The sequence below is a fragment of the Mastigoproctus giganteus genome, chromosome 4 (assembly GCF_048544385.1).
Source record: "Mastigoproctus giganteus isolate SK-2022 chromosome 4, ASM4854438v1, whole genome shotgun sequence".
NCBI classification, from domain to species: domain Eukaryota; kingdom Metazoa; phylum Arthropoda; class Arachnida; order Uropygi; family Thelyphonidae; genus Mastigoproctus; species Mastigoproctus giganteus.
Genome location: NC_143578.1, coordinates 111,540,488 through 111,562,985, shown reverse-complemented (window position 1 = coordinate 111,562,985; position 22,498 = coordinate 111,540,488). Strand labels below are relative to the sequence as shown.

At 37.2% G+C, this 22,498-nt stretch overlaps 1 protein-coding gene across 1 annotated transcript in view; it reads left to right on the top strand.

The window, feature by feature from the left end:
* The window catches only part of LOC150086994 (uncharacterized), a 112,686-nt gene that overhangs the window by 64,123 nt on the left and 26,065 nt on the right, over positions 1-22,498 (top strand). Inside the window, exons 2-5 of the mRNA XM_090371733.1 lie at positions 4,394-4,532; positions 11,597-11,668; positions 14,385-14,562; positions 16,800-16,970. Coding sequence (XP_090227859.1) covers positions 4,394-4,532; positions 11,597-11,668; positions 14,385-14,562; positions 16,800-16,970 — 560 coding nt within the window. The remainder of the gene's footprint in view (positions 1-4,393; positions 4,533-11,596; positions 11,669-14,384; positions 14,563-16,799; positions 16,971-22,498) is intronic.

The window sequence follows — 22,498 nt, the reverse complement described above, 5'->3', positions numbered from 1 at the left end:
GCAGTAATTTAAGCGGTAAGAAATTTGCTTTAAAATTCTCTGCAGACGAATTTTTTAATAGTTCGTGAAGAAGTCTCGGACCACAGCGTTCACGGTTTAAACAACACGTGCATCGCGTTTTGATATACTTTGCTATAAAAGCATTAACAGAAAACCAATTTTTATTTCAGAGAGAGAGAGAAACATAACGTTTTATTTTATCGTTTTTTGGCTTTTTCGAAATTAAAACTACAACTACAGAAAATTAAGTTTTACTGTATTTTGTTTAATTCTTGCCTTTCTTCGACAATTCCAATAAACCACAGGACAAAGCATGTCCACAAGCATTTTAATACCGTGTTTATTTAAAGTTATTTTCATCGAGGTGAAAATGGATGGATATTAATGATGGGATAATCCGAATATACAAAAACCACGCCCAGTAGGGGACATACAAAAGAAATAAAAACAAAACAAAACATAAATTAAATACATTTTCCAAATACGGAATGTCTCATTACACTGAATACAAAAAGACAAACTTCGCTAGTCCAAAACAAATATTCATTAATTTTTGTATTTTGTTTCAAGCTTCCACGCTGTCGCTATTTTAATAAGGAAATGAATATTCTGCATAACTTTCCACTAAAAGACGTAAAATATGTTGATTACTGTCTGACTTTAATTGTGACTGAAGAATGAATGTGAGCGGGAATGAGAACACGTGGTTGGAATGTATGATGCAGGTAGAAGAAACAATTTCACCTCTAAGATGTCGTAAGAGGTGCATAAAGAAAACCGTTCTGCTGCTAACTGACATGAACAGATAAAGAAGTAATAAAACTAAGTTCATTTCAGAGGTGTTCGGGCTGTTAAATTCACTCTAAATTTTGTGAAATTTCTGTCGGGCAGAAGGAAGAAAGAAAGGACATTTATTCTTACTGTAGGATGCTAATCCTCTCCCTCCTGACGTTACATTGTCATCAGAGACAGGGATGTAAATTGAACCGTCTTAAATTATGTTCACGTTAAGTTAAGAGTTCCATTTTGATGAGCAAAAGCTGACGATCTTACATTTACGTCTTACACTCAGGTGCATTTCTGGAACTGCTCAAAGGATCGTAATACTTGATGCATGTTCATTACCATTTTCTTGATATGCGCAGAAGAGAAGTATATAAGTTGATTAAGGCGATTTTAAAATCAAATATAAATATGGCGACTGTTTAGTAGTAATTTGGCAGTTTGCCAAAATTGGGAAGGAACAACTACTAGAACAAGAAATGATCCGAGAATTGTCAGACATGTTTTTTTTTTAGTTTTACAAACTCGCTAATTACAGTATTAAAATAAAGATAGCCACCGTTTCTAAGAACTCTTCGCAGAAAATGGTTTGCTATTGAATACATCTATAAAAAAACTTTGATTATTGCAAATACAACTTTTTATAACGCATATCATTAATAATTTACTTTAAAATTTTGAAGTTAGAGAATTTTGTGGGAGAGGCGAAGAGAAACTGCAATCTGGGATGGTTTCTGGCTGCAAAAAGTTATCTGAAAAAAGCTATTTCGTATAGAGTTCTCTGTGCATGATAAATACAATATTAATCGTTTACCTTATCAACTCAACTCCTTTAGTCACCTAAGGGTAAAAGAGTCGTGCATATTCCATATACAGCAGGTGCCTTGGTTGTATTTATCTATTCTATTGAGCTGTCCTGGAGCAGCTAGTATATCTACCTAGATTCGCTACAGAGGCGCTGGCGTGCATGTACATATTTCCCGCCGGAAATAGCAGAACCGTTGAGGGAATGGATAAATTTCCCACCGGAAACAACAGACTCCTTGAGCTACATAATGTTTCTGGTGAGGGCCTTTCGAGAAATTTAAAAACAAATTCCACTGGAAACTTTACAAAAAAGAGGTAAAAGTAGAAGAAGACTTTATATAAACCAAAGATATATATTTTTGGAGATGTTTCCACTATTGGGAAGGAGGTAGCAGATTCGGAAGTCGCTGGAAGAATATTTCTAAAACCTAAATGCAGAGATACATAGTGTTCAAGAATAATTCTAAATATTATTAATTTAATTATATGAATATCCTCAGCTCAAGAATAATCCGACATATTAATTATTTAATCCTCTGAATCACCTCAAAATGTGTTGATCAACGTCTTCTTAATATTAACGTTAGTCCATATGATTCCATGGTTTCAAAGCGGTAAGAAGTTTCTTTAAATCGGCCTTTAAATATCTCGTACATAACTACGGGTGGTACAATGCCAGGGGGCCCTAGTGATAAAGAAATTCAAGACTTTTATGACGTTCCTCATTGCCTGCAATTGGGAATGAGGTTATCTCGGATTAAGGCCCAAGTAACCCATGCCATGAGACATCGGTATGTCGTCTTTGGAAAATTGTATGCGCTAAGGCTGGTCTCTGTGTTTTGAGATGATAAGAAAACGAGAAAATCGCAGAAGTCCTGCAACTCTCTGCTCGAGACCTGCGAACTCAGCATTACTTGAAAACACTTCAATAAGCTCCTAGCGTCATCGAAAAATTATCTTTCCAAATGGATGGAAGGTGACAATTTCATTCAACCTCGTATGTGTGAAATATGTTTGGAGGGTAGTCTACGAGGAGATACGTGACAGCATGATGCACTTGAGAGCAGGAACGCCATACTTTCACGTGACCAAATCAATAATCAGCGGGATACGACGGTAAGCTATAATGCTATTCATTTACTACTGATATAAACTAATTCACCCACTGATTAGCTGACATTTCTGTCAACAGATGGTCGGTCTCGTTAGAGGTGGCGAGTAGCAGGTGTAGCTTCGCTCGGATCACCTCTGATAAATGCGGACAGAGTCACTATTAAAGATGAACCACATCGCTAACATCATGTTATCCACTAGAGACAATGCCTTTACGGGTAGCCGCAGGAGGAGAATTCTTAAAACAGCTGAGCCAAGAATGTAAGAGCATTATGATTCAAGACCTGGTGAGGAGGTACAGGAGGATAATGCCAATTCGCCTAGGGGTTCGCCTTCCACGGCGTCTAATCAATAGACTTGAAATGTAACATCTCTCGAACAAATAAAGTACTTCCGGGACTCTTTCTAGAAGCTTCCAAAACTCAGCACTTTTCCTCAGTCAAGATAAACACTCTCCGAAGTTTATCATCTAGGATGAATAGCATCTCCCGAAAGTATTCAGTGTCCGTTGCTTGGACACGATACATCACGAAAATTCTTTGTCTAGGCAATTTGCTTTTAACTGCACCAACCCGGACAACAGATTGATTCAATATCTGCAACTGCAGGCTGTAATCCTGCAACCCCCCATTGGACAGAAATATCAATTAGCTGCCATGCCCTGCAGACACCACAGTAGAATTAATTGAGGTGGCAAACTGATTCATTTTCTCTCCTCTTATATAATAATTTTTCTTAAAACAGCTCACGGCTACTTATTGATTCAACCATTTGGAAGGGACCTCCCCGCTGTTGCTGTAATTACTCTGTTGCTAAGTGTGTCAGTGTTAAGGCCATTTGGCTGGAGGCTGCAAAACTAATCACGGATATCGACTCTCATTGCAGCATCATTTGCAAGTATCGGAAATGTCAGACATTATTGGACTCTGTGCCATCCTATTCTTTTACGCTGTGTTTATCTCTTCGTGCTTCGAATACTAACTCTCGTTTCGGGATGCAGATGTCATTAGGTTAACTTCGCTACACCGGTACAACCGACAATTTAAGGAACGATTCGCATAATTACCCAGAACCTACTTCGGCTCAAAGAGTTTCTCGGTTGAAACTGTTAATTGAATATTAAAACCTGGCAAGAGGTTCTAAAGATGATTCAGAAATGATGATATTCCAACTGAAAATTCGCGAAAAATCCCTCCAGCATTTGAATTGCAATCTTTAAACTCCTTGTGGATAAAGCATCATTGTTTCAGTGGAAGTATCGGAGATTAATCCACTGGAGTTCAATAGTAACTTGCAACTTGCTTTGTTCTGTTAAACTATGCGCAGAAGAATCATAAATATGGAGGACCACTTTCGTGGTGCGTACGTTTACAGGTACACCATATTCGGTTAAACAAATACATATAAAAATGTACAGATTACTGTACATTTTTAAAGCTAAAATTATTCGTCATAAGTCCATCTTAAATAGCGTTATTATCCAGGCGGCTTATAATGACCCATAACTCCATAAGGAAACATAAATAAAAAGAATGGCTGCTGGACTAGAATACTCACTATAATTGCATGTACACAGATTAGTTTCAACGCTGGTAAATAAATATAACCTATTCTTTATCAGGACACTGCAGGGACTGCAGCAAGATGTGTTCGGTATTAAAATAAATATCCCTTTTCTCTTTTCTTGCAGATGACGTCACCGACAGACCTTCTCCATGCTGTTGTGGCTCTGTATAACTCGTGCTTCCCTCATCTTTCTACCCAGAGCTTGTACAGAAAGGTGTGCGAGGAGGGATTTAGAACATTCTTTCTTCTTCGAGACACTTCAGGTAATTAGAAGTAGGAGTGCGGTAAGATTATTCATTACTCACATCGTCCCACGCATTTACTTTCACGCTGGACCAGGTTTCTATTAACTCTATTATCAGCTGTACGTTCACTTGAACAACTCGTTAAAATAATAACAGTTTATAACATTCGCAGTACGACAGTAATTAAGTATTCGTTATAACAGAATCTTGTATAAGACGTATTTTTAATTGGAAAGGGGAGGGTACCATTATTAGTCTCCAAATAATGCTTTTTTATTACGGATCCAAGAAGAGTGCGTTCCTGGGATGCATCCGAGAAGACTGCTGAACGTCGTCCCCACCTGAAAGAGACTCAATCAAAACGATAAAAAAGGGAATTTTCTCTAGGTTAAAACCGTGGGTCTGACCTATGCTGGACCGGTCGTGGTCCGGTAGTTAGATTTAGAGCCTACAAGTAAGAAGGGTGCGGGTTTGGACCTGTACGCCACCACAAAAAATGCGTTCTCATTTCTGTTTCTGAATACTTATTTAGAAGTGTTTTCTAGCACCTTATCCTTAACGTTTCAATATCATTATTGCAATTAATGGTTATTTCTTTCTCTGATATTGGAGAGATATCTGCAAATCAAACTAAATCTGGCCGCAGGCAGAACTTAGATCCATAAATGAAAAGTATGTACATAGTAATCATTGGAACTCATGTCACTTGCCTTTTGTTAAACAATCCACTTTTACTTCATCTTGTTATTAAAGCAAGAAGCCCATCGTCTTAATTTGAGATGACTCCTGTACTGTGTTGTCCTGGTCTACACTAAATGGCCACGGTCAATTGAAACTGTTTCCAAAGAGACTTAAACCCCTAGAAACTCTTTCAAGAAACTGGAATCGGCCATCTGGACACCTCGGTCTGCGCCCGTTCTGCTTAAATATTCCTGCAGCCAACCATCTCAGGAAATCTCCCAAAAGACAATTTCTTGTCAACTGAAAGTAAAATTGTGCGGTGTATTTTTATGGCGTTTAATAATCTAAAAGTCGCAATGCCCTTGAGATCAATTTATACTTTTAAATTATAGTAAGTATTTCACCTTCTCATGATATACTTCTGCATTTAAGACTAACTTTGTCCTCGCAGTACACAAAACATTTCAGAAGCATATTAGAGACTGTGTAGTCCTTCTAGAATCCTTTATCCCACTCATGTGTCCAATATACAGGCGTCCTATTCCAGTAATGCAAGCGATCGAAGTGACAGTGACCCACGTGTCTCCCAAATGCCCATTTTGTGCGGCCATTATACAACCTGTCTTCGGAAGGGTCAACAGTTCTCGCAATAACATTACCTATCATTTGTCTTCTCCATGGCACACTACTCCACGCCGGCTATTACTAGAGTGAGATATTGTTTCCTGTGATGATGCGAAGCATCCTCATAAATAGAAGGATAGATAGGCTGTGCGGCATGCTCTCCAAGGAATGGGAGGACCAATAGAAAATGCGAATTCTCTTGACTGATGATGGCAAGGCTTTAAGGCATATCTACGAAGGTGTCTTTCCTCCATGAAATGGAGCTGTACATCATCTTGTGCAAAACGACCTCAGCTCTATCAGACAGCTGACAGGTTTATGACAAAATACATCTGAGACGTAGGTATAAGGTGATTTTGACGAGGGTTTTTGAGAAGTTTTTCAACCGTTGGCGATTGTACAGAAAGAATCATCATCGCGTTGTAAATGAAATATAAAAAGATATAAACATGCGTATTATATACCTGTTTTATCCAAATCTAAACTATATTTGTAGAGATGGCCCTGAGAACTCCTTAAGTGCATCGTGGAAAAAGGGCCACGTGTTCGTGCTACGCGAATGGGAAAATTTTATAATTATCTGCTCGGTTAATGGGGCCTCCGTGCTCTAGTAGCTAACTACCTCTTCTGCTTAAATAAGCTTTGGTGTTTTGCCGATAGCCAAAAGAACTCTTCTGAGATTTTATGAGCTTTTTCATAGGGAAATTCCTGAAGTCATCCCACAGAACTACTGATGGGAAAAAAAAGGCGATTTAAAGACGCTAGCCACTCACGCATTATGGCCGGCACGACTTGCTTTTGTGCTACACAAACAGTCCAACTGAAATCTCAGTTCAGTGACCTCGGGACATTGTCATATCACGAGATTCTCCCCCACGATTAAGGGCACATTTCGTTGCAACGTCCGAAATTTAAATAATCCCATTATGAGACGATGACATTTTTCTAACCTTTCTTTATGCCCTCACACGCAAGCGCACGCTACAATTCAACAAAAGTTGGCGTCATGCCAAAAAAAAAAAAAAAAAAAAAAAAAATCAATTTTAACTGAACTTGTTGCCAGAATTGAAATGACATATTTTTCAGCTATTAAATCTCATTGATGTCTTTAATAATTTTGCAAAAAAAATACTGAATAGTTTCCACAGTCACATTATATAAGAATTCACTATTATTACTACGTAAATCACATACAGTATTTAACCAAATAAATTAATAGAAAATGACAGCTGTATTTATCTTGAGGAGTAACAATCTTTTATTACAGATGCTTAATGCCAATCAAATTTTATTAAACAAACTGTTGTTCATATATGAATTCCTCTCATATAAGCCAGAAATAGCGAGTGCACTTATTATTTTCACTGTTTGTCAATCTGTATAAGATTGCGTCATGCAATTCGCTTGTGAAATTATTAAAAGTGCATAATAATGTCATACAACTTTAATTATTCGTGTATGTCTGGCTCTATTTTGTCGTGTCAGCAAGGTGTTGGGCTGGCTGTGTGCGTCAGCATTTCTATTTGTGGTACAGTAGCGTTATTCTTTTCTAAGTTTTAGTAAATTAATGCAGTACTAAAATAAATGAATATTTTACGAGTATTGCATTAATGTATTTTATTTTTATTTACCGTATTTTTCGAACTATAAGATGCATCCAGGTTTAAGAAGGCAAACTGTGGTAAAAATATATATTTTTATTGCATATATCAGAAACACGAGATTCGTGTGCTTACTGAAAAAAAATATACATGTAAAACGAATTTACTAGTCATAGAATCACAAAAATTGGCTACTATTACAATTATCATTGTCGATGTTACGATACAACTTTACTTTCTTCAAAGAGGGCGTCATCTTTAGTACCATTCAGGGCATATTGCCGATTCTACATTTCTTGAACGACTTCGGTTTTTTTTTTTTTTATAAGAGGTAGAGTATTATTGATCTTTTCTTGGAAATAAAGGATGGGTTCTTTTGAGGTATATGTAAATCTTCATTCGCATACGCTAAACAAAAATAATATATAGTCTGATATAAGAAAAAAAATCGCACGCACGCAGTATACCATCGGACCATAAGAAGCAGAAAAATTTTAAACAACATTTTCCAAAAAGTGCGTCTTATGGGCGGAAAAATACGGTATTTATTTTTGTTGCTGTTTCTTTTATGGTCAACTTCGTCAATGTATTATGAAACAGGAACGCATTTGCTTAAAAATCACTTCACTAAGAAAAATTTCTGGAATTTGGGACTAAAAAAACAGAACGAAAGAAAAACATGATAAAAACAGGATGAGCAAATAAAAAAAAATACTTTATGATGATGCCAAAGCAACGATGTCGTCACTCACTTATTAGTGAACGACGCCGAAGAACTTTCCTTTCTTAACCATCAGTATATATCAGAAACGTCAACAAATTTAATAAAAATCTCCACATCTAGCGATATTTCACACAATTTGTTTCTATTATTAAACCATTTCTGAGTACATTCGTGGGTAGACGCATTAAAGTTACATCTTCAACCAATTCCGCAATGCCTTCACAATGTCTATATTCTTCAACTTTTGAAAAAATATTTTCTTTTCGACTTATTCCTACCCAATAACATTGCCTCAAATTTATATTCTGTTGTGTGCACAGTATTGATTAGAAGAATGTAGTAGTTTTAATGCTAATAAACCATTGGAATTTTTTTTTCCACTTCGAATTAGCAAACAATTTCTATCCTATTCGTAATCTTTAAAGTAAACTCGTAAAGAAAGATTAGCGATCGCATTAAAAACATGATTAAAACGAAAAAGAAAACTTAGAAAATAAGTACAGGGTCATCGATAAAGAATTTCGGCATTTTAAAATTTAATAAAATAAAATAATGAGGTTTTATAAAGAAATATTGTCGAATATACACTATACGTTGTTAGTTCTTAATGTTGAATTAGCGATCTGGACATCGCCTAGCAATAAACTTCGTAAATTATGTTTAAATAATGTGGGCTTAATGGAATTTATCCATCGATGTTAAAATATTCTTCAATTATTAGGCTCATTAGCATATGTGCAGAAAGCGTCCATTGTCTTCAGTATGTCCGTCCGCATGTAATAACCCGACTCCTAGTGGATGGATTTTCACAAAAAAAAAAAAAAAAAAAAAAAAAATATATATATATATATATATGTCTTCGAATGTTCGAAAAAGTGTTGTACTATGCAAGAAAAGCATTAAACGCTGTAATAATACATTTTATTGCATTTATTGTGTGGATTTTTATAAAAATATGTGGAATTTTATCAATATTACGCCACCAATTTAAAAACATAGAATATTACATGTAGTATATATTAATACTAATAGATAATTAATACTAATATTAATTAATACTTAAACAAAAAAAGCGATTTGAAAATTTCAAAATTCCCTTCTTATACGAGCAGAATTTGTTATTAACATTTATTGCCAAATCGGCGCATCACAAAAAATCTTGGCAATATGCTCTAGAAAGAAAACAGAAAGTATCCATGTCAACGTCAAATTTATTACGTAGTTTAACAGCACAAAACCATTATCCAATGTTGCCAGTCCGATAGGTGCATTAGTTAGCAGTCTTCGGCACGTTATATTGAAGGACAGATTTTTTTCTTTCTTCTTATGCGGTGGAAAGTATTTCAATAAAGTAGAAGGATTTCATTTTTACATTAATTGTAAAATTTTAGTTTTGACAGCGTTAGTTTTTAAAATTACGAGCCAGTATTCCAATACCTCGATTCTTTTTTAATATTATAAAACCGACTATCGAGATAATAAGTCAGTATTTTAATGGAATGCAGAAGCATGCGTGTAGCGATATTCTGTAGACCTATTAGTTGCTGGGAAATGATCGAAGAGTGTGACAACAGTTTCTTTTGTAACACAAACCGAGAAGGGAAATTCATTATGGTAAAATCAATTACACTCTGGTCTCCATGCTCATCAATCCTGGGTGGCATTTATGATGGATGCTAATTGTATAGGGTATTTGGCGATGTGGCACATGCACAAAACTGAAGTCATTTGTTGATTAAGTACATGCTGATGGCAGTGAGCTTTGTTCTCGTTTTTAAATTTCAGAATGACCTTTATAATTTTAAACATGTATTCGGAAACATTCATAAAAGTCATTCAACGTATTTTATGCATACTTTTATTTCTTAAACCATAGTACAAACGAAAAGTAACTTGACAACTCTATGTTAGCCTCTGAGTTAATTAATGATTTAATTCGGTAAAAAAAAACTTTTTTTGAAAAGTCTGCTGTACTCAGACATATTTCAGAATTCGTGTCATGAATATTAAGAGTTAATACACATTTGTGTATTCCACAACAGTGTTGTAGGATAGTATCTTATGTAGGGAGGCTCTCGAATGCAAGTTCATCTCTGCCATGTTATTCTGCGATGGAAACAGATCATTAAGTAGTCGTCAGTGTGGTGAATCTTGAATAGTAGTCTATGTAGGGAACGTTGAAGTGTTGTTAAACTGGCCAATTAACTACCAGTAAACAGCATCAACAAGAAAATTGCTCGTCGTGCCCGTCCCTGAGTTGGACCGCTACTAGTACTGATCCCATCCAAACACAAACGTAGATGCTCTACAACATATATGCAAAGCAGTAATTTTAGTTTACCCGGAGGTTCCAGGTTCTGTAATCGAGTTGTTTATGTTATCTAAGTGGATCCAGAATGCGGTGGAGGTTGGTTACAAGGGTCAAAAATAAAGTTTCTGTTTAACATTCAGTGGTTAGTTTATTTAATAAGCAAATTCCCTCCCCGGGCGAAGTGCTTTTTTGATTTATATCCCTGATTTATATTTTGGTCAAATTTTCTGTCAAATATAAAAAAAAAATGCTACGTTTGAATTTGATCACGTATACCTGAAGTAATAAAAACACTCATGAAACTTATCCACTGTTATTGTTGTGCTTAGAATATCCTGATTTACAAACTCGGTTAGTCATTTGTACAAAGTCAACAATTATTATTCAATTTCGCCTTTAAAATTAACTCATTTAAATGTTAATATCACAAACTCGATTCCTGGTTGAGACTTTTCGAATGCGATTTATCTTTGTAGATGCAAAACCATAGGCAAAGAAGAAAAATTCCCTTAATTAAAGTTACTTTAAAACACAGAACATGTAAATTAACATTATATCCGTGAGAGAATATTAAGATTCAGTCCAACAAATAAACCTCATTTCATTGATTCTATTCCACGTGAAAAAATTCTGTAAATCTTATATTCCATTTTTTAAAATTATTTTAATTGGAGCACTGTTTTGATCTCCTTAATTATGTGTTTTGCTGTTCTTTTCACATCACTTGACATTAATTTCGTTTAGGAATGGCAGTTCATTTTGAAAAACCATTAGTGTAACATTCACTTACAAAATTAAGCAACCATATTTCGATCAAACGCCAATTACTGCAACACCTAGCAATATTTTAAGTGCGCCTTTAACAATTATCTATTTCAATTCTCACTACAACTTCTAATGACATATACGACACTTCGAATTACGACACATAGGATAAAGGGCCGGCAGTGTCCACGGTCCTATTTTTCGATCGAGGAAGGATTTCTTGTAATTAAATCCAAATGAATCTTTAAAGTGGTAATTAACGATTCTTTTATTTCAGACGTCAGAAGGAGGAGGAGGAGGAAGGTACTAAACGCGGGATTTCTGTTTCGTAGGTGACAACAGCAGAAAGAATTGACTCAATATATTTCTTTTGCAGAAATCCTTAATGAGTGGGAAGGACAAACGCCCAGCAGCTTAACCGCAAGGTCAAGGGAAGAATCCGTAGCAGGTAAAATGCGATTTAATTTTTTTGATAAAATATTCCTAGCGTTAATTAATCCAATAAACAACCTCTTTTTTTTTTAATTTTAGCTCGATGAACATTATATGAACACGCAGCTACTAAACTCAAATGTGCTTTTGCGTTTAATAACCTTTCGCTTCGGTGAAAATTTCAAAAAACAAAGCAACAAAATTATGATCGATGTAATTATCGTATTAGAAATGCTCCTATGATCATTAATTACCCAATTCCCTTTTGAATACAGATCAACTTTGAGCTCATGTATATTTCATTCCATGGTAGAATCGGAATAGCTCGATAAATTTATAGCTATACGTTTTACATTTAATATTTCTCAAAATCGCTCCATGAAATTCGCATAGAGCAATGGCAGAACAGCATAAGCTGTATAATAAATTCTAATTGCTATTCGGGACTTACCTTTTCCACCAATCGTTATCTTAAATGGTGCGAGGTTACTCGCCTCACTTCAAAGGTTCTTCTGCTCCATAAACCATGACCTCACAGTGGACGTACACTAATTAAAACCGTAGAAGGGTTGAGCAAAGTATACGCAATCAGATCTGGAAGACCGGAATACTATACATTAATATCTCTTAATTGCATAAAATATTGAAATTCGTATACTATTATCAATGAACTTTAAATACCACAACTTATCAGAATGATAATTCTAAGCTAATGAAATACAATGAGTCGGCTTCGCCTTAGCAACCCCCTTGTGTAGGAATGGACTGGTCTGTGACGCTGGTGAAGGCTCAACATGGGAGTAGCTGATATAAGGTTGTAGTGGCGATCAGTTTTTGAGGGCCTGCGAGGAAGAATGGGTCGGGGCGAGATCTTTCCGACTTCGAACTTGGAATGATTGTGGGGACAAGACGCACAGATGCCAATATCTCGACAACAGCCAACTTGGTTAAGTGCTCCCGTTCTGTGGTGTCTGGACTCAATCGCTACTGGCTCAACAGCGGTCGAACACTCAGCCATGTGTAGTCGATGCCCGTGGTGAGCGTCGTGTGTCTCTTCTCGTAATACAGCAATGACGCAGCCCAGTGTCGCAGCTTAACAACCGTAGGCTATGGCAGTCGACGGCCGTGTTCACTGCGAGACACAAGAAATTGCACCTTGCATAGGCATGTCAGAGCCAACACTGGACCACCGAAATATGGAAACGTATCGCCTGGTCTGTTGAATCCCGTTTTCAGCTCAATCATGCTGATGGGAGTATCAGCATTTGGAGAAAGCGACAAGAGGCCAGGGCACTTGGATGCACTGGTGGCATTCGACAGCCTGGAGGTGGTGGTTTTAAATTTTGGGACTGTTGTTGTGGCATGTTGTGATTCCACGGATCACCGTTTAATCAACAGCTATTGTTTCAGACCAGATACATCCCGTCATGATGACAGTGTATCCAGACAACTCCGGCATCTATTAATAAGACAAGGCTCCAAGCCACAATGCCTAGCAAGCTGCTAACTGGTTTCAGGAACATGAAAATGAATTATTCGTCCTCAAATGGCCACCCAACTCATCCGATCTCAACCCTATTGAGTATGTTTGAACCTACTGGGAAAGGACATTCGATGCTACGACCATCAGCCTGACAATGTGCGAGCATTATTGGAAACATTGTGTAACGCGTTAGTAGCACTGCTACAGGACACCCTGAAACACCTTTCGGAATCCATGCCAAGCCCTGAATGGACTGTCTTATGGGGAAAAAAAAAAGGTGGTCCCACAAGGTATTAGGGGAGGTGTTGCTAATACAACGCCAACTCAGTGTATATAAATGAAAATTATAAAGGATACTTTACGCAACTTGAATATTATATGGCTTATGGTCCGGAGTGGTTTAGTCCAAAGAAACTCACTCGTCAATTTTTCTGGCCATTTTCATGAGATGACTTTAAGAAAGTCATAATTGAGAATAGTTATTGTCTCAGATACGTACACAGTAAACCCCACATTTTTAGATATGCTTAATTTAACGAAAACTCGAATTTTGAGTAATAATCCAAGAATCTTAGACCTGTATACTTGAAGGAAACCCCTTTCTTTTGGACTGAAATGTGATTTTTAGGAGATTATGGCTAAAATTAACTACTGGAATAGTTAATTTTAGCCTCGAAACAGAATGAAACTAAAGGCGATATTAAATTTCAGCGTAACTTGGTCTTCAACATGGATCCAAAAATATCATGTACTTTGAATCTGGAGCAACATTCTCCTCCATTAAATATATCGTAAATCAATATTTTAAAGCCTATGCGAAATAGACGGACACCCATTTTAATCTTTAACAATATTCATCAAGCACTTCTGAATAATTTAAATTCAAAAGCTCGAAACTAGGCCAATGATTCGCCTTACTTTACAGCATTACACGAACATGTCCGAGAAAGGGAATAATATCACGAGGGACGTTCCCGCATGAAGTAAGCTAACGCTTGCGGTGGCGTAATTCCTCCATGAAGGGCAGCGTGCTTTACAGGGAAAGGGTACACGTTTTATGACCGAGAAGTGCAAGCGGACTTTCTGCAAGTTTGTTTGGCAACACCCAGCACAGATTTCTTCCGAAAAATTTATGTAGCATAAGGTAGCGTGCGTATTACTGAATGTACGTTTGTGATGTGACACTAATGTATTCTTAATGCGTCATATTTCCACCTGTCATCTCTTAAGGTGAAATCTTTCCTTACAGAAATCAATAATAATCCGCTGAATGTGCAGGCAGAAGATAACACTGTGGCGAGCAGCTCACGTGAAGCTGAGAGACACAAGATTCATGGATACGAAGGTAGTGTGAGTTCCGGAAAAGAGCAAACCGATAATTCTAGGCTGTCTCCTCCTCAAAACGAGTGGAGGCCTTGGATACCTAAGTAAGATGTTTGACAGTTTTTCAAATTTTTCAGGGCGTTTGATGTTTTTCTTAAATTAATTTATTATTTTCCTTTTCTGTTACCGATATAAGTGAAAATTATATAAATAATTACTAATATAGGTGAATAATATATAACTAATTATCTTATTACCAATTAATGATTAATTGGACGTAATTCAATATTCACTCAACATATTATAATACTTTATCTATTTCCTCCTATTTTTACTAAAAATCGAAATGCAACCCGTGTTTCACTGATCTTCTGTGATTTAATAAAATAAACAAATAGCAACACGTGCATAATCACGTACAACACGTACATGACGTAGTGTGAGCTCAACATTAAATACTTACATCAAGATTACTTATACAGTCCTAAATTTCAATAATAATTGAAATATACAAGTATTTCACGTTTCTGCTATGACTAATATAACATGTAAACAGCAATACTTAATTATTTTTATAAATTAATTAAACTGATAACAAAAAATGTGCTATTCAGAGAGCAATGACTTTCGTATGCGCAGTGTTTAAAACGAGAACATTTCGTTTCTGCGCATCAGCCATATTGTCCATTAATTCCTCCAATCAGCACACAACAACAAACATATCTAGTGTTTCAGCTACGATATGGACAGCTTATGTGATATGTATAAAAAATTAATAACTGCTCGAGTTCTATTGGTCCTATTTTAATGAAATTTGCGGTGGCTCGACAAATCTGTTTAAAAGGCTCAAATATAAAATGTCATGAAAATCCGTCCACTGGGAGTCGAGTTGTTAGATGCTAGAGGGCAGGATGAATACAGTACGCGCATTATGCATATATGCTAAGGATTCTAAAAACGACTATCAGCTGCAGGCTTGAGAGTGAAACTCACCTCAGTTCCTAGAGCCGCAACAGGGTGATGTTGCGGCTCTAGGACTCCCTGATGTGGCTGGCAGATAACTCTAACATTAATTGCCCTTTCCAAAGAAACTACTGTCTTGTGAATTCACGACATTTAATTCCCAACACGTATCCGTAATTAATGTTCAACTTTGGCTTCTCTTATGTAACCTCTTGAACCTACCAATCTGACTTGTCTATCGTCACTGAATGACTCGTGCCTTACTGTACCTTCTTCTACAATTAGAGAATATATCTATTCTCTAATTGTAGGCTTAGAGAATATATCTATTCTCTAAGCCTACACTAACTATGGGATAAATAAAAAATATCCTTTTTTTTTTATCCCTCTTGAAGAAAATTCACGACTCCTTGTTGAAATATGCTACTGATTGGCTGAAAATTATATCAGTGTATTTGAATATCTCTTGATATGTTTAAATAAATACTGGATTTAAAAAAAAAAACACTGGGAAGTGCTGGAAGTACACTCCTTAAAGTATTTCGATCGATGATGCGTCTTGAAGAAATCTACAAGAAATTACAGTTAGTGTTTGAGAAAATTGGTATAACACTCGGACGTTCTCAGTGTTTTATCGATGACTACTGCCGAGGCAGATTGCAATTTCTGCGGAATTTCTCTCATAAGGAACAGCAGGAGGTCAACGATGAGAAAGAAGCTATCGATGCTATCAATAGAAAGTCGACTTGCACGAAAAAAAGTATTTTTCCTAAGAAAAGGCAAGAAAAGCGTAGTTACAATTGTGTTCTACATATTGATGTAAGTACAGGGACCGAGAAGTCTGGAACCACAAGGAAATACTTTATATTCTGAAAGATAAGCGCATTTTTAAACAGATTTCACTATTTCAGAAAATACAACAACACGATCGCTCTAGTAAAGCAATCAGGAAGATGCCAAATGTGTCTGGAAAAACAGAGAAGGCATGTGAGTTATTATATGAAAAATACCCAGAGAAGCCAAAGCCAACTAAGCGATTAGTAGACAAGGTTACAACGATTAAAATATACTACATTTTCTTAAAAACCTTGTATCGTCGGACGGGACTTAAAGGTCCTGATAGGTCCCATAATGGGGTTCAGTAATTTTAAGATCAAATCGGTCATTACCACAATCTTTTGAAAGCGACTGATTTGCTTATTAATTAAATTTTATATATATTTTTAAATTTACAAAAAAATTATATAATTTTTATAAATATGAAAATTATTTTTATATTTATAAAAATTGTGTCCGTACCTGATGTTGTCACTTTAACATTTTTCAAAGTATCTTACGCAGTTGATTATACAAATGAAACTTTCCCCTTCCTTCTCAGGAACAGGCCAAATGATGACCTCCTTCCGCTGCAAGAATATTTAGAAAATAAAAACAACCTTCCAAAAACTACGTCATTTAGTGACGGGATGAGAAGTGAGACAGACGCGCACGGGGATTCGCCTTTTTCAGACATATTTAGTGACCCATCCGACTTATCAGATTCTGACAGGTAAGCTTGGTTTCTTTCTCCCCACTCCCAGTTTGCGATTTCAAATAGAGTTATATTGTTTTTAATAAATTACTATTTTATGTATCTTGAAGATTTAAAGAGAAAAGTACACTTTAATTTTTAGATAATTAAAAAAACTTTCAATGTTTTATATTTATTAATTCATACTGTTCCGCCTCGCTCGCATAGCCTCTCCTCGCCAAGAAGGGTCTTTCATCCATAAAGATGGATGCAATACCTTTCAATTTATCGTAGACTTTTCGATACCTGTTAGTAAGGGTCCGATCTGATTTTCTTTCTTCTCATTCGCATTCTTATTCATGAAAAACTCCTTGCGCGCGTTCTTTGCTCACTTAGACAGCGATTTCCCATACTTTTGCCAATCTTTCGTTGCTCTAACTTCCCATTCTATCCTTTCTGCTCTATTTGAGTGGCCAGCTCCATATTCATAGATCTTAGCAACTTCCCTTTGCCACATTTTCGGAATGATTGTGTGTGTATATACATCCATGGCATCTGCGACTACTGCTTCAAAGATTCGATAATTCTAATGATTGTACAGTTAGCACGGCCCAGTTGACAGAGCCCATGTAGCGCCTCTTAAACTGCCATAGTCTCTTCTTTTCTTGAAATTATAACTCATTCTTTGCCTTAACTGCTACCTCTCCCTCACCATACAACTTAGAACTCCCTGATCGCTCCTGAACTGTCAGTCCTATAATACCATCTGGTTCGTTAGAGATGTTCAAGTTCAGAATATTTCGTAATGGATGCCATCAGAATATCCCGCGACCAACTAACTCTCAACTGGAACCTGTTGAGCGTCGCAGAAGCGTTGAAATCTATTTGTAACATTGTCAACTACGTTCACAATGTCACAAACGGATTTCATTTATAACATTTCCAACCGATTTCCACTGCTGCTCCAAGCGACTCGGTAATCGGTTGGAACAGAACAGCATTTCGCAAACTGCAGAAATGGTTTAAAAATATACAACGAAATGTCACTGTAGGTTATCAGTTTCTTTAAAAGAGACTGATAACCTACTGTGAACACAGAAATAAATTTCTGCATTCAAAAGCGAATAAATGGCGATTATTTTTTTTTAAAACCGGCAGAATGTGCCCCATTTGATCAGATCTAGCGCTCTCATTTCCTATGAAACATGCCATTTAAACAATAGATTAATTAATTCTAGAGATTACTCGGATTTTAATGCAACGAAGTGAGCTTCATGCTCGGAGATTCTGCTCAAATTAATTTTCGTTGCCTGGAGATGACGATACGAGGCGATTAATATAGAGATGAATCCGAAAGACGAGATAGTTGCAGAATAATGTATAATGGAAGAGACTATTCTTCTCTGACTTCAGCACAACGTTTAAACTTTTTCAGAAATATCACTTTTAACGCCGAGAAAAGCAAAGGTCTTCATAGACTGTCGGCTATGCCTTCCCCACTGGTTTTTAATTATGTTTCAAACAGCCTGTGGAACTTCCTGGAACGTGTCAACAATTCACAAGATGGACTCGCGACTGTCACTGCTCTTTTTCAAACGCAGAATCTATGTATCGAAATACAACAGTGACAGTCGTGATGCAGACAGTGTATATGCTAGAAGAGCATGCTGACACGCATCTGATCCTCAAACAGCCGTTGGAATACGGAACAGGACGCGCTATATACAGAGGGAATCCTAATTAACACACAAAAAATCCCGTTTTTAGTGTGGATCTCCGACTACGTGTCATTTCAGCTGATGTCGATCGAGGCCGCGCACGTGCAGTGCTAATGGAGATGGGAATCGCACGTGTTCGCGTATTGCGTGCACAAAGAGTGACAGCACATACTGTGGCGTCTCGCATGTGATGGATCTTCCAGGATTGGCATCTGTATCCCTATCACGTGCAAGAGTGCAAACAGTGGTAATTGATAATCCTCCGGACGAGTCTGCCAATCACAAATTCATCTTTGTACAACTACTGTAGGTTTCCGACTATGGTCCTGTTCACAGAAGAATAATTCACAAAAGATAAGGGTCCGGAACCAACTTCATCTCCATCCTCACTTGGGAAGACAAAAAATAAACCGACACAATACTCTCCCAACAAGTCAATAGATATTTTTCATCCAAGTGTATACTGGTGGGTGATTATGCGATCAGTTCCAATGTGCTTCTGTCCTTCCTGAAATTCTTCTACATTAGGGGTATGAACCCAATTATTTCGGGGAACAAAGTGTTGTTAGGCAACGAAAAGATAAAATAAACAATAACTTCTTTTTTTAAAATTAAAATGTACTAATTGTTTTTATATATTCCTATAAAAATATAAACTGAAATTATGTCTCTAAACAAGGCACACGAAAGATATCCATTTAAGATTTAGAAAGTCTTTTGATACAGTTCCACTTAAAAGACTGCTGTACAAATTGGAGCAGTGTGGCATTAGGGAGAAGTTTCAATGGATAAAGGGGATGGTCGAGACAAGAGGATGGTTATTAATGGGCACCCCTCTTGGACTAACGCTATTAGTGGAGTCTCTCTGAGCCCATTGTTCTTTATATATTTATTATATAGAAAAGCAGCAAGAATTCTTGGGGGGGGGGGAGATTTCCGGAGGCATAGTTTCCGAAATGAAAAATTTCTAGATATATTATTTTGAACCAGTATCACAATCCGGTACATTATTGATCACTAACTGCAAGTCTGGAACCAACGTAAATAGGCAGCAATATTTGACATAAACTAATATACCATAATGTGAGAACATTTAAAAAAAAAAATCCAACTCACATTTTACTACCTATTAAACATTCACGCTAACGAAAGAAAACAGCATATATATATTTCCATAGAAGAATAAAATAGGTTCTCTTGGTTGGCAATAAATCACCCGCACGCGATACGTCTAAGTACGTGCATGGCCAACGTTTAATGAATGTAACATACGTGCTTGTCATTACTGGGGAAACTTGACGCGTGCACGAGAACGCAGAATAAACGCGTGCTAGTCGTTCAAAGGTTTCTAAGCCACGTGCGGAGTGGAAGTGACAGAGAAAGTTAAATGCTGCACGGTTTATTCAATGAAACGAGACAAATTGGGTTTTCCGTCGCTATGCAATAATAGGGCCTACGCCGGTAGGAATGTTAATTATAATCACCTCTACCGTCAACGTAATATCTACGTTTACACACGTCAGCGATTATTGATTTATCACCTCTTCGCAGCAACTCACCCATTAAAAATTCGGCGCTTTTTTTCAATATAATGCGTAGTGGATTTTAATATTGTATCGTTTAATATTACGCAATACGTTGGATTTTTTGACAATTTTCGGATGAAATATTAACAGAAAGACGTGGCCAACAGAAACTGTGCAGCTCAACGTGCGCAAACGTTTTATATTCGAGAGAAATTTCCATTTATTCAGCCAGCTTTGTAATTCACGGCCGACTTATAAAATCGCTTAGTAGACGGGGAGACTAAGAAAAAGATGGATATTTCTTTTCGCCTCTGTTCAACCTACATTAAATCTCTCTTCAAAAGCCAGTGCACATTAATAAAATATTCCAAGTCCTTCCTATAAAATAATGTATGAGATAATTTGCATATGCGATTATTATTTTTTTTTTTTTTCTGCCGAAAGTATATTAAGTACATTCTGAAAAAACCATCCAACTGGATCATTCCCAAGACAGACTTCCCAAATTCAAGACGAAAGACAGAACAGGAAATACTTACCACTGGTCGTTGAGTTGTCACCAGCGGCATGGGGCACGCTTAGCCAGACCGTCAGAGTGTTTATAAACGGGGGCAGTCACCGCTTTAGGGAGCGCGTAGCTGTCCCTAAGTGTTTCCGATGTTGCCGATTTGGGCATACCACTCATACCTGTGCCCAAACCCAACTCACTTGTGGCCAATGTGCAAAACATGGCCACGACTACAACATGTGTCCGAATAAAGACAAGCCTCCGACCTGTGTAAATTGCAAATTCCATAAGTTACCAGCAGAGCACTCAATTAGGGACAGCGAATGTCCAGTGTACTGTAAAGCAAAGAGAACTTTCCGAATGAGACTAGATTATGGCCACACGCCCTAAATCCTATAACATCAACAAGGTAAAATTCATACAACTGAACACACAACGGTCCAAAATAGTAGCGGCGCAGCTCACAAAGAAGGCGAACGAGGCAAATATCGACATATTCCTCATCCAGGAGCCACATGCATATCGCAAGGAGGTCAGGGGTTACCTTGTGGCCTATAAGATAGTGCAGGATACCAGAGAAACACCCTGGGCCTGCATATTGATTCGGAATCCAAATATAACAGCAACAAAACTAACCAACTACTGCACATCTTGGGCTGCATGTGCCCATATTCAGTCTCCCTACCCTTCTCTTGACTATACACCGCGAAAGCCCCACGCATCCAAATTTAAATAAACACCAAAATTATTGCCCGCCTCATTAGGCCTCTAGAACTTGTCATCTTAGCTCCCCATGGCCATTTCGGCGAACAAACCCCACAGACTATCTCTTAATAGCGATCTTGCAATACCACTTTTTCTTTTTTCTTTTTATCTTTTTTTTTTTTTTTTTTTTTTTAGGACCCAGCCACTGAAATCCCAGGAAATTAGGCGGCGGGACCTGCCAGAGTATAATAAATTTCAAGGTACACCTGGCCAGCCTGCTCCCTGGCATAGTACGGACAACGTCGGGTCCCATCAGGGGCTCGACGGCCAATAGGCCAGAAGAACAATGGGCACAACATACTACACAACACATGATCCACCACTTTTAAATCTCTGGTCTTGACAGAGTACTGTCCCTCGATACAGCGAATACTCGCGGAGATGGGAGAAATTCCTGGTGCCGTTTGACCCTAAACACACTTTGTACTTTGTATAGGAATCTCAGAAACTCATATACTGCTCTAATAAGGACAAAAAAAGAAGGAATGTTAGCGGGCCTTGGTGGGGATATCCGGTAACACCAACCCTTGGGGTGTGGTCTACAGGATTGTCACCAACAAACAGCCAAGAGGTAATGTGGTGAACTCTACAATTAAGGCAGATGGAACTGCAACTCACACTTGGGCGGACTCTGTAAATAACATATTAAATAATTTATTCCAGTTTGAGAACCAGGAGTTAACCCAGGCTCAGAGTGATATAATGGCCAGCAACGAAAATTATAGCAATATGTCAATAGAACCACCCTTCACCATGGAAGAACTTCAAGCAGCACTCTTAAAAACCAAAAACAATAAGTGCCCTGGACCTGACTTAATTGAAATAGGAACCATTGAAAAGTTAGCAGAAATTTCTCCTGATACTCTACTGAACTTATTTAATCACCGCTTGGCTGAGGGTTTGTTCCCACAAGCATTTAAACTGGCTATAATTACATTAATCTTAAAGAATCCGGGAAAAAATCCTACGGAACCAAAATCATACAGACCTATAGCTTTATTGCCTGTTCTAGGAAAAACAATGGAACGCCTACTCCTCTATAGACTTAAT